The sequence below is a fragment of the Scheffersomyces coipomensis genome (assembly GCF_036884675.1).
Source record: "Scheffersomyces coipomensis strain NRRL Y-17651 chromosome Unknown DFJ63scaffold_6, whole genome shotgun sequence".
In the NCBI taxonomy this organism is placed as follows: domain Eukaryota; kingdom Fungi; phylum Ascomycota; class Pichiomycetes; order Serinales; family Debaryomycetaceae; genus Scheffersomyces; species Scheffersomyces coipomensis.
The window spans coordinates 706236-719701 of record NW_027042897.1 but is presented as its reverse complement, the minus strand read 5'-3'; the positions used below and the strand labels follow the sequence as shown (position 1 = coordinate 719701).

The window sequence follows — 13466 nt, the reverse complement described above, 5'->3', positions numbered from 1 at the left end:
AATATAATTTATACAATAAGATATGAAGAATAAAAGTCAGATAATCTAACTAATTATATAAAAGTAACCTCCCAATTTTAAAGAAAATATTCAATGAAACCATCATTTTAAATAAAATATTAAAAATGTAAAATTAAAATAATGAAAAGAAGAAGAAGAAGAAGAAGAAGAAGAAGAAAAGATTAAATATTACTAAAAGTAACTATTAAATAGGAATAACGACAGGTTTAAAAGGTATATATGTGTTTTTTGATTAATTTATTGGTTTTAACGACCAACGTATTTCTTTTCTAATGGTCTAACTAAATTGAAACCAACGAACGAGAAAGCAAATGCTAATTCAAAACCAATATCACCACCATAATCACCAATCTTCTTGGCTAAGACACCGGCATACCAAACTTGATTCATTCCTACAACAACACCAGCAGCACCACAACAGAAACCAAACACACCAGCATACCCAATTGGGTAAACTTCTTTCTTATGGAAGTTTTCATAATCGTAAGCAGCAAAGTTACCTCTATTATAGATGAAATGTTCAGATAATGAGATAGATTGATAAATAGCTAAGTAGTAACCAATCAAATTCATGAAATTATCCATTACATCAGCGAAATGGTAATAAGCTGGGATACAGATAGCTAAAGTAACGAAATTACCTGCAATAGTCCAGAAGACTCTTGGGATTTTAGATAATTTAGACCAGGTAGCTTGTGCAGATAAAGCCATAGAATACATATTTGGAACATTATTAGCAACAGTAGATAAAGCTAATAAGACACATAAGAATTCACCAAAACCATGTAATGAATCTTTAACTAAGATAGCATAAACTAAACCACCAACTGATTTGGTATTATAAAGTTCAAGCCATTCTGGATCAGTGTTAACACCAGTAGCACAAGCAGCACCTAAGATTAAAGTGAATAATAATGGAGTCCATAAACCAACAACAATTGAGAAAAAGATTTTAGTAGATGAAACATTTCTTGGTTGATAAACAGTATAATCAGAAGCATAAGTAGTCCAACCAGTAGCAAAACCATAAATGGCACCACCAAAAGATAAGACATTACCTGCAGTAGTTTCACCACCAATGAATTCACCAGCTGTAAAATTACCAGACATAGCCATTCTAGCAATGACAGCAATAAAACAAGCAATATTTGGAACCCAAGACCATTTTTCATAAAGATGAATAACGTGATAACCGAAGAAGGTGATTAAAATAGTACACACAACTAAGATTAAACAACCAGCCCATGGAGGACAAGCACCATTATTAACAATATTTAATAATTGAGCTGCTGACATAATATTAACAGCACCCCAACCAACACAAGCAACCATATTAATAAAGGAGAAGATTCTCATGGCGTAATCACCAACTAAGAATTTAGATAAAATCATTTGTCTAAGACCTAATTTTGGACCAAAGATAGAAAAGAATGCAACTGGTAAAACCCCGATTAATGAAAAGAAGATAATAACCAATACAGATTGCCAGAAACTTAAACCGAATACAGTGATACCTAAAGCACCTAAAGCGAAAGTAGCAATAACTAAATTAGCAGATAACCACATAGTGAACACATTGATCACAGAAGTTTCAGTCTTTTCTTCATCAGTAACTAATTCAATACCTTTAGTTTCAGCATTTAATTTACCAGCTATTCTATTAATAAAACTTAAATCTTTAGCGGTGAAGACTTCAGCTTCATCAGAGTGACCTTCTAATGATTTTTCAAAAGATTCAGTCAGTTTCTTGATATCACCAGCTTGTTTTTCTGTATCAGTTAAACTCATTGTAGTGTTTGTTGTGGATGTATAAGTTGTCGTTGTTGTTCAAAATAATTTTTTGGAACCGTTGATGTCTGTTGATAAATTTTTTATTTTTTACAATCGTAAGCTTCGAGAAAATGAAGATCACTTTGTGAAAATGGAATGGAAGGAGGGATGTCGAATTACAAATAAAGACAAGATTAGTATATCAGTCAATTACTATCAAAGCAAATCAAACAGTCTAACGAATTGAAATTATAAAATTTGAAAAATCATAAATTGAAGATAATCAGCTATCTCTATATATACTTTCACAATTTGAGCAGAGGGGGAGACAAGAAAGAGGCACTTTCTTTTTTTATGCGGATTTTTTTGTAACTTGCAAAAAATTAATTTAATTTTAATTTAATTTCTTTTTATTTTTCTTTTTTTTAATTTTTTTAATTTTAATAATTTTTATCTTTCTCTCAATTTCCTGTTTGGGAACATTTGTGTCTGTCTGATTTTTTTTTAATTTAAAAGTACGAGCTTTTTTATTTTTCACAACCATTTACAGACAAAGTCCACCACATTTCAATGTTTAAAATAATGTTGATTTACTTTAAATTGTATAACGAATTGTATGTAAGACTTAAAAATATATTATTTTCGTTTCATGCATTGTATGTTGCCAACCCATTCTAAATATCAAGTGTCATGTCGGGCTATATACGAATGAAATAGAGTAAACTAAATCAGTAATGTTTGTGGAGAAGCATAGTAGTTCAATTGCCGCCAAGTATATAATATAGTTCCCGTTATTGAAAAAAACTTAATAGTAGACATTTAATTAATTTATTTTCATAATATTCCTACAAATGCATAATAATACTAGTAATAATGACATGTGCCCGGATATATTTTGATCTAGATGATTCTTACTTTCGTAACAGAGATAAGATATTTAAACAGTGTACAAGTTTAGCGTCTTTGAATTATGACAATTATCATTACATTAGTCAGGTATAGAAATCATTGTATGATAAGAGTGATAAAAAAGACGTCATTTGTATATAATTATTCAATTGAATGTTAGTGGTCAATGTATTGGCATAATTTAGATAACTACATCTAAACAACACTTTCAGTTAATGACGCCTAATCGTAATCAATTTATAATTCCAAGAAATTGTTCCTTTGGATTACACATTGAAAAATAAGATATAATAATACAAGTTTACAATATATAGTAGCAAAGACTAAATTACCTAATTTAACAGTGAAAAATCGGTCACAATCTTGCAAGCCGCTTATATTATAACACAAGACTTCATAAACCCAATTTACTTACATCGGAAAGTGTCAGATTTGTCACAAATCATAACATACACTATAATTACGTACATGGCCGAACTATATTATCAATCATATACATGAATGCATGTTTTATTATAATTGAAGTTAATTAATTCACTGATCTGTTCCAACATCAATATAAGTCCTATCTCAAACAGTTAGAGGCTAATTTAAGTATCAAATCTAGTGTGGTCCGAAAATAAAGGCCCGTAGAAGTTAATAATTATAATTTGCAAAGGGTCTTCCAAAGGAGGAGTAAGAATAAAAACATAAAGAGGTTGGAAATAAGAGAAGGTTCCGGCCCAGTTTAATGATGAATTGAATATTCGCCTATCTTTACTAAACTCTTATTCTTGAATATACCCAGTATTGTATCGAAACATACCGAAATAGGGATGTAAAAAGTAGTTTATGATTAACTGCAAAAGAAGATTTGATAGAAGACCAAAAAAATGTCAGACAAAAATTAAAATGAGACTGAGAGGGAAAAAAAAATGTCTGATTTTTTTTATCTTTTTAAATCGCCTTGACAATTACTGATAAAGCGAGAAAAGATAAAGATCAAGAATGAATAATTTTTCAAATTGCCCCGCGGAGTCTCCAGTTCAATTTTATAGTTATGTCTTTAGGATATTACTTGTTTGTATTTGATTAAATGAACGAGATGAAAGAAGCTTAGCTGTACTAAGATCAATTAAGATCATTGTTAACGAGAAAATATTTCTTCAAACAACATCAATTGGATGAGTGTGTGAGATGAAGAAAAGACTATATCCAATGGAATGAAAGTGGACTGAGGATATGTAGGTTTGGGCGGTTAAATTGCTTGCGTATGGAATTTTACTAAATCTAGTTCAGCCACCTAGGTTTACATAGAGATAGGGTGGGATAAGGATATATTAATATTGATTTTTAAGATCACAAGAGTGAGCGGGAGGTTAAGACAATTAATACCTCTATAGCCGAAATCTAAATAATCAAAATTCAATTGTTGAATTATACAATCCTTATAATTATTGCAACTATGGTTCAGAATGAAAAGTATCAGATTGGAAAGTAAAGTACGAAGATATCAAATTTAGTAACAAACCTCCTCCTTCTCCAGCTTTCTTATTTTTTTTGCTTGGAGAATTCTTATCTTAAAAGTTTTGATAAATAATTTTAATGTTAGTAGTTTTAGTTTCTTTTCCATCGGAATCAAATCAAAATAGAATAGATTTACAAGGGCTGAAGTTAAAGTTTAATTTGTAGATGGGTTTGTTACGAATTCTTTTTCAATTTTACTTTGATTAAACATAAAATAACAATATATTATTAGTACAGATTACGAACTTTAATTAGCCTAATTTCAACTATCCTTGATTGATATTAATCATACGAAGATATTATAAAAGCGGAGAGAGACCAGATGAGGAGGTATACCAGATTAATCAAAAGTTTAAAATAATTTGGGGATGGGATCTGTTCTGTAGAATCAAATTAAAGGGAAAATAAAAAGATCGTAAATAATTCTATTTATGTGTCTTATTTTTTGTCTGATTTTTAAGACACAGATTTTGTCTATTTTTGTACAATTCCTTATCAAAGAAACGAAAGCGAACAGCTTCTTAAAAAAGAAATTTCAAACGGCTCTTCCAAAAATAAAAATAAAAAAAAAAAAAAAAAAAATTTTGAATATTTTTTGCTGGTTAGGCCACTGAAGATGCGATTTAAAAACCATTGAATTACAAAATTTGTTAGAGGGCTAAGAAAATCAATACTATTGTGCCCTTAATTTGAACGGATCCAAATGTCAATTTTAGGTTTTTATAAAATTTAAGGATTTGAATTATGTTAAATTAAACTAATTTGATTTGATTTGTTTGCCAAACGAATTAGCAGTTGAAAAAGATAAAATGAGACAAAAATGTAAAGGGTTAACAAGTGTAAATCTTCAAGTAGGATTAGTACGAGAAATTATTTAAAAAATGTCTGCTGCCGCTACTACTGATGGAATGGAATTATACTGCCATAGGTAAGTAGTAGTAAGGCTTCTGATACATTTGAAATAATAAAGTGAAATAAAATAAAATAAAATAAAATAAAATATATTTAATTAAAATTATTTCTAAATGGGGTAGTGCAAATTCGCTAAATTAACTTCTTATCTCTAATTTTAAATGTAATATTTAACATATAAATTTAAACCAATTAAATTCAGGTATTTTCCCTGTTACTTTATTTTAACTAAATTTTACTATATACATACTAACATATACTTAGCTCATCGTAATTAGCATATACGATATATTTCAATGAGTGCTTTTTTGAATTTCTGTCTCTTCTTTTGTTAAGGCTAGTTTAAACTACAACCCCGTCTTTATGGTAACAATCTCATCTCTCTTTAAATATTTCACCATAATCAGTTGTTTCTTTTTTATTTTTATTGTATTGTATTGTATTTTAGTTGTCTCCCCCCATCTTTATCATGAAAATCGATACTTGCGTTATCCTATCATATCCCTTCATGATCTGACTTATTTCCATTTTACGTCATCTTCATCTTTCTCATCATCGTAACTCTTTCACTGTCATTTCTCCCTGTGCAAAATTTTTGATTTTTTTTTTAATTGCAACAGCGGCTTAACTAAAAATTTCATGTCCTGCCTTTCTACTTACACTAACTCACAAACATTAACTCTAACTATACTACTTTTCTTTGTGTTATAAATGTCCTACATTTATTTCCTCAAATTATCATAAGAAGTCAAATTTAATTTTAATTTAGTAAATTACTATCGGACAATCTAATATTATTTTTAAATTATTATTATTATTATTATTGTCTTACCATTCATAACGGTTTAGTTGACATATACTTGGTTGCATTACATCACGAATGTCTTTGAATGGATCTGTATGCGGTTACATTCATTGTGTTTTAAGGCAATTCGGTGTTTGTTTCCTTCGTTCCGTTGTTTCGTTAATGTCAATTAATCATAGTTGTTTAAATTTTGTCTGAATTTTTGACTTTTACAGTTTACAAAAAAAATAAATCAATGCCCGTTCAGAGTTTTTTTATTTTTCGAACTTTAATTTCGTCGCGTGATTTTCCAATTTTTACACTTTACAAATTTACGTGTAACTTCAATTTTTTTGTGTACATATTTTTTTTATATTTTAATTGATATATATATATATACGATAAATTCAAACTATTAAAAAGCAAACGATATTAAAGAAGAACTGAAATAAAAATGAACTAAAAAAACACAATCACAGATAGAAATACAAAGGGATTCGATAATATTTAAGACAGTATACCGTTGGTTAATAAGATTTCACGTAATCTTAAAACCTCTTGTTCTAATCTTAATTTATCTTCTAATAAACCTTCAACTTTATCTTCCAATTGATTCATACGTTCCATCTTACGAGCCCTTGAACGACGAGCAGCTTCGGTATTCTTAGCTCTCTTTTGTGCAATAGGATCTTCAGAGGTTGGGATTTCAATTGGTAATAATGGTTGAGATCTTTGTTTCTTGGAATAAGTTACACAACCTAAATGATCAACCTTTTTATTATGACTGGTTGAATCAATTAATGGAGTTGGTAAACTTGAAGAAACATTTGGAGTAATCAATTGTGATTGTTGTTGTTGTTGTTCCTTCTTTTGGTAAGGAGTGAATTCAAATGATTCTTCAACTTCACTGTATAATCTCTTCTTTCTAGAATGAGCAGCAGAGATAACAGCACTAGTAATAGATGAAACATCATCACCACCTTGATGAGTAGTGTTGACATTATCACCGGCAGGTAAATCAAATAAATCACCAACAACTTCATTTTCAATTTCTTCATCATCTTCTTTAATATCATCAAAAGAAATAATTGGTTCTTGTTCATTATGGGAAGGTTGAGAAACCTCACCAAACAACGAGATCCAATCATCCTTCAGGTTGACTTTAGCACCGTCAACGATGAAATCTAATTCATCAAACATAGGAGTAGAATCGACATTGTTACTTCCTTCACCTCCTAAACCATTATCGTCCATAACAGAACTGAAAACGGAATCTAAAACAGAAGAGTGAATTTCAATAAATGGATTTAAAGTCTCAGACTTTAAACCATAATTGATTGAAGTATCGGTAGTAGTTGTTAACACATTGTCATCAACTAAATCTAAGGGATTAGATCTAGTATCTTTATTGGCAACGGTATTAGATGAATCAGCCATAAAAATATCATCAGATTGGAAATCTTCCGACATTATTATAGCATTAGCAGGAGTAGAAACAGCAGGAGCAAAAGAAGCAACTGGAGCAGACATTTTGATTAATTTGTTTTTGAGTTTTATATGATTTATATTATGTAAAACTTTGAGCAGGTAATTTATAATTGGATGTAAAAACTTTTTTTGATTTAAATTTTTTATGTAGTAACTTGGACTTTGACTTGACTTGACTTTGACTTGGACTTGTAGACTTTTTTATTTATAAAATTTCTAGTAATTTGGGGGTTGGGGAAATATCCATAATGGAATTCTTTAATATAATTTATTTTACGACAACATGATTAAATGGGGTAAGATTAGATCTTTATGAGTTTTGAGTTATTTATTTTGATTTAAATAAATAGGATTCTTTCTTTTAATTTGAGATATTCAGGAAATTAAAATTTTAGTATTTGTTTAGTTAACAACTAATTTAGTTTAGGCACACATTTTTAAGTATGATAATAATAGTTAAAAATGGGGAAAAAGGGTAAAAAGTAAAATTGGGATAATTATAAAATCTGGTAAGATATAGTTATAATTGAGTTGAATGTAGTTGTAAAATAAGTTGTAGTTAGAGAAGAAAGGAAGAAAAAGGAGAAAAATGTTAATTCTTTTTTTTTTGAGTATGGGAATTTAAATTCATTTTTATATTTTTTTAATATGAAAAATTTTTCATTTGATCATGATACAATTTACTGTGATTATGGTTATTTACGAAATAATATTTATTGTTGTACATGATACATATACTGCATGGTAAGTAAATTTGATCCTGCTTGATTATTAATAAATATTTTTTAGTTTTGTATGGTGAAATTTCCCCTCTCTTGTTTTAACCAAAGTACACTCCCTCTTATCTTTAGTATGAGAGAATTGTTTTGTTTTGTTTAATGACTCATTCAAGATACAGCCAATGAAACAGTTAAGGGATAATGAAAGTATAAACAACCTCGTTTTCAAACAATAACATCTTGAACGAGATAACACTAATTAGGAATTAAGAATTGAAGCTGAATTGAATAAATTCAAAAGTGACTGTTTTTCCCAATTCAAATTATTATAACTAGGTAAGTAAACTAATTTAATTCAAAATATGACCATCCGGTGAAGGCCCGTTAACAAAAGATCGCAAAAAAAAAAAATTTTTTTTTTTTTTAATTTTAACCGCCAATTACCTGTTTAAGACATTGTATGATTATTCTAATTATAACTATAGATTGAATCATATTTATTACAACGGAGTTGGATCATATCATCTAACTTGGCATTAGATCATAGATTATACAACTAAGTTAAAGATATGAGATGACTTTTATATTACTTCTAACTATGCTATATACTTACTTACTTAAATTTAAACCATTTAGGTGTCTTCCCCGTACTTGAACTCTTCGTATCATTACTATTATCATTACTATTACTATGACTATTACTACTACTACCATCACCACTCTTATGATGGACTTTGTTACTAGTATCACTGGGTAATTCCTTTCTATGACTCTCTAATAACACTTCCGGTAATTCACTTGATTGTTTAATCTCATTAATCTTACTTTGATCAATATATGGACCATTAGATCCAATATTATTATCAGAAACTTCCCAAATTAATGATACTTGTTCTGATTCAAATTCTTTCATATCAATCAATTTTAAATTATTAGTAGTGAAATTAATATCAATCTTCACGAAAGGAGGATAACTTAATTTTAAATTATAATGATTAATATAATCTCCCATTAATGAAGTATCAATTCGTTTAATCAATTGACCAAATTTAATCTCTTCAATATTAGTTAAATAATTTATCTGTAATAATTTCCCATCCGGGAATTTAATTCTAATAAGATATTTGGAAGGACGTTTCTTTATAACTTTAGATGGTTTCCGAATAGCTGAATTTTGAATAATCTTTTGATATGTCATAGCTTGATTAACTGTCATTTCATAATCTTCTTCAGGATTCTCATAATTTGGGATATTGGAATTGCTTGATTTGGTTGTATCTGGGACATATAATTGTGATGTTTCCTTAAGTTCAGGTTGTTCATAAATATATTGATCTTCTTCAACGGGTTGTTCCTTACGTTTCGTAATTGTTTTAGGTTGACTTACATTTGCTGTTGAATCGGTAACGGTTGAAGGTTCATCAATTTCCATTGGTTCAACTGCTTCTTCTGGTTCAACCACCTCCTCCTTAGACTTTTGCTTTTCTTCCAACTCTTGCTTGGCTCTTGCTTGTTCTTCTTCCAACTCTCGTTGTTGTTTAATTTTCAAATTACGTTCTGATTGTTGTTTCAATTGTAATCGAATAATCTCTTGTTGTTCCTCATGTAATCTCCTTTTCTTCTGATCATCTTCATCTTGAATATAATTCAATCTAATCACCACACTATTCACATTCCTTCCAATTATAGATTCTAATTTTTGTTGATTAAATTGTTCATACCCATAATTCAAATTCAATATCGATAATTGAATATTCTTAAACTTCAATTCATCAGATTTAACAACAATATCTCCTTTATATTTCTCATCAAATTGATTTAATAATTCAAATAATGTAACTTGATTATTCAATTTATGGATAAGTGATTTCCCTCCTGCTATAGCTAATTTAATATTAACTTCAATACCCAGATTTGATAAACTTTCACTTGATTCATCTCTCTTTTCAACTTTTAATATCAATTTACTATTATTAATCAATGATGATAATCGAATCGGTAACGAATTATCTAAAGTTTTATTAGAATTAGCAATGATTAATTTACCTTGATATTTATCATGATTAATTTTAAACAGAGTAAAACTTTCATGAATTAATTGTTGAATGGTATTAGCTTTATTGATGGTTACCTTTTTGGTTATACTGCCATAAACTATATTGAAACTGATTGATGACATATCATTTATATTAGTTGTAGTTGATTCAATTGACAATTATATCAAATTCCATACCTGATGGCAAACCATAATTTAAACTCTTTCAGACATCAAAATTTGATATAGAAAAAATTGATCATGTGATAAATCACATGATTCGGAAACTTCCATTTAAATCCTGTATATAAATCATTTATCGGAGTGCCGGTTTTGAAAAAAAAATGACAGAAAAAAGTGATCAAATTTAAAGTAACAAAAATGTATAAATAAAACAGGAAAGGAGCAGCTCATTTATGATCTGTTAAAAAGTTTATTGATATTACAACACTAAGATCAAGAACAGTTTATCTATTAGTTTACTAAAGACTTATATAAACAACTCAATCCAATCCAGTCTAATCCAATCCAATCGCTATGTGTGCCTGTCTTTCTGATTGTATATTGATTATACTTTCCATTTTATTCCCTCCTTTACCAGTTTGGATAAGAAGAGGTATTTGTTCCACTGATTCCCTTATTAATATCATCTTATCCATCTTAGGTTATTTACCAGGTTTAATCCATTCATGGTATATCATTGCTAAATATCCTCCATATCAACAAGGTTCTAAAGTTTATTATATTTATAGAAATGATTTAGAAAATCAAACTCCAGATGTTCATCATCATCATCATGTTCATGTTGATGTTGATCCAGTTAGATCTCAACCTGGTTTAATTCAAACTCCAAATGCTAGTTATGGTGCTATCACTGAAGGTTCTTCTTCAAGTCAACCTCAACCACCTACTGCTAATGCTCCTCCAGCTTATACTGAAATTGATAATAAAACTCAACATTAAGCTCAGTTTTAAAGGTTAAGTGATGATGACGATGATCATTATAGTCTAGATCAATCAAATCACTAGTTCATTCATTTCATTTGTACAATTTTTATCATTCACATTTAATTAATACTATTTTTGTTGTTCCATTTTATTTAATAGTATCATTCAGGGTAGGTCAAAGTAGAGAGAGTAAAGTAATTTAAAGTAGACTTATAGGGATAAAGAGATTAAAATAATCCTTATTATAGAATTTTCAAACTACATGTTATATCTATATGGTTATTTTCATGTATTAGTGCTATCCCGTTTATATTATTATTCACATATATAATGTTTTCTTTCCTTTTATTTCATTTTTAATTTAATTTTAATATTATATTACATTTATTGTTAACTTTCCCCGTTGTCAATCACACTTTTGTAATTGAATTACACCAACAGTTGTGGTATATACACCTGTTATGAGTTGTAAAGTAAAAATAAACCACATGTCTTAAAAAAATTTACGAATTGAACCGAGAACATCCAAGCCACAATAGTTTGGTTAATTACCGATAAGGAGAATGATTTGCATACCCTAATAGGGAAATTAAAAAAGTTTTTCTAAACAACGTTGTGCTGCCAAACAGAATATCACCATTTTTGAATTACTAATAAACGATTGTTGTTCTTCTTAGGATGATATAACAAATGGTACGTTCATACTCATAATGTCTCAGCAAACCATGTCAGAAACAGTTCCCTTGATATCTGGGGAACCAGTATCACAAAAGCAATCAGAAGCGCAAGCAAGATCATATTCAACTACTTCAACTATGACAACTTCTTCATTATCAAATTCACTTTCATCTTCACCTGCTTCTTCTCTTGATGATGTACCTATCCGTAAGTCAAAATCATCAACTTCCATGAGAAGGAATTCATCATCGAAATCAATTCAATTATCAACTTCATTTAAAGATTGGTGGTCAAGTTCTTCCCAATTATCAAAGCAACCAACTAATATATCTTCCACCATTAATAATAAACCCATTCAAGATGCCATGTTGAAGAATAGAACTATAGAGTACGAGTTATTCAGAGCCATGTTATCTAATGATGTCTATATCTTACCTCCTGATTTAACCAATTGTCAATATAATCCTCACGGGTCAGATAATTCCTGGAAACAAGATCATCATTATGTAGGACAATTATTAGATGTACCGATTAATGATGATCTTACCATCCATGAGTTTTACCTTGAGAATAATATTCCAGCAGATCAACCTGTTGAAGAAACTCATATAGTGATGATTCATGGATATATGGCTGCAGTAGGTTATTTCATTAAAAATATTGAAACTTTATTAAGATCGAAACCAGGAGTAAGACTCCATCTTATTGATTTACCAGGATTTGGAAACTCTTCTCGTCCACAATTCCCATCGGAGTATCTCTTAGAACCTCTGACTAAAGCTGAAAAAATTAGTCAAGTTTTAGAAGTTGAAGATTGGTTTATTGATAAAATAGAGAATTGGAGGTCAGTCCGTAACATTTCAAAGTTTAAATTAATCGGTCATTCAATGGGAGCTTATTTATCAAGTTGTTATCTTTTGAAATATAACCATGGTACTGAACAATTTGTGGATCAATTTATTATTGTTAGTCCTATGGGTACAGAATCAAGTCCTAATAGTTTAATAAGTAATAAAAAATATGAATTCTCCACTCATAATGTCGGAGGTAATCCATTTAAAGAATTAGATGTATTTGAAGATGATGATTATATAAATAAACTCTGGACTGAAATGGGTCAACCAAAAATTCCCAAGAGTGTGTTTCTTGAAACATTATGGAAATATAAAAAATCTCCATTTCAAGTATTACAATATTTCGGACCATTTTACTCCAAGATTTTATCATATTGGTCATTCAGAAGATTTAGAAATTTAAAAAGTATTCAAAAGGTGGATGAACTCGAAGAAGAGGACGAAGATGTAATTGATGATAAAGAACCACCTATTGATCGGGCATTGATTTTAAAACTTCATAATTATTCTTATTCAATCTTTAATCAATATACTGGATCAGGAGAATTAGCCATTACAAAATTAATCAGTCATGAAATATTAGCAAAATTACCATTAGGTGAAAGAGGTTTCATTGAATATTTGGTTAAGAATCAAGTTAAGACTTTATGGATTTATGGTGATAAAGATTGGATGAATGAAAATGGAGGGTTATACATCAATGATAAAGTAAATGAATCAATTTCAAAACTTTCTACTCATAAAATAATTAAAGATGCTGGACATCATATTTATTTGGATAATCCTGTTGATTTTAATAAAACTGCGATTGAATTTTTTAATTTATCAAATTAGTGTGTCTA

At 29.1% G+C, this 13466-nt stretch overlaps 5 protein-coding genes across 5 annotated transcripts; 2 read left to right on the top strand and 3 right to left on the bottom strand. All coding sequences in view use genetic code 12, as the record gives it.

Annotated features, from left to right (window-relative positions):
• Window positions 1-267: 267 nt before the first annotated feature.
• FCY21 (purine-cytosine permease) lies at window positions 268-1809 on the bottom strand (the record flags this gene model as incomplete). The annotated part of the gene is made up of 1 exon (XM_064905251.1): window positions 268-1809. The coding sequence occupies one exon, from the start codon at window positions 1807-1809 to the stop codon at window positions 268-270; it is 1542 nt and encodes a 513-aa protein (XP_064760507.1).
• Window positions 1810-6409: 4600 nt separating this feature from the next.
• On the bottom strand, window positions 6410-7432 carry GCN4 (amino acid starvation-responsive transcription factor; the record flags this gene model as incomplete). The annotated part of the gene is made up of 1 exon (XM_064908471.1): window positions 6410-7432. One exon carries the CDS (start codon window positions 7430-7432, stop codon window positions 6410-6412), a length of 1023 nt encoding a protein of 340 aa, XP_064760506.1.
• Window positions 7433-8657: 1225 nt separating this feature from the next.
• On the bottom strand, window positions 8658-10509 carry DFJ63DRAFT_320522 (uncharacterized protein). The gene has a single exon (XM_064907200.1). The coding sequence runs from the start codon at window positions 10286-10288 to the stop codon at window positions 8723-8725; it is 1566 nt and encodes a 521-aa protein (XP_064760505.1). The 5' UTR covers window positions 10289-10509; the 3' UTR covers window positions 8658-8722.
• On the top strand, window positions 10499-11455 carry DFJ63DRAFT_217028 (uncharacterized protein). Its single transcript, XM_064904137.1, has one exon. The coding sequence runs from the start codon at window positions 10682-10684 to the stop codon at window positions 11105-11107; it is 426 nt and encodes a 141-aa protein (XP_064760504.1). The 5' UTR covers window positions 10499-10681; the 3' UTR covers window positions 11108-11455.
• Window positions 11456-12177: 722 nt separating this feature from the next.
• Window positions 12178-13458, top strand: DFJ63DRAFT_289485 (uncharacterized protein; the record flags this gene model as incomplete). Its single annotated transcript, XM_064905234.1, has 2 exons — window positions 12178-13030; window positions 13088-13458. The coding sequence occupies 2 exons, from the start codon at window positions 12178-12180 to the stop codon at window positions 13456-13458; spliced, it is 1224 nt and encodes a 407-aa protein (XP_064760503.1).
• Between the last annotated feature and the right edge of the window lie 8 nt (window positions 13459-13466).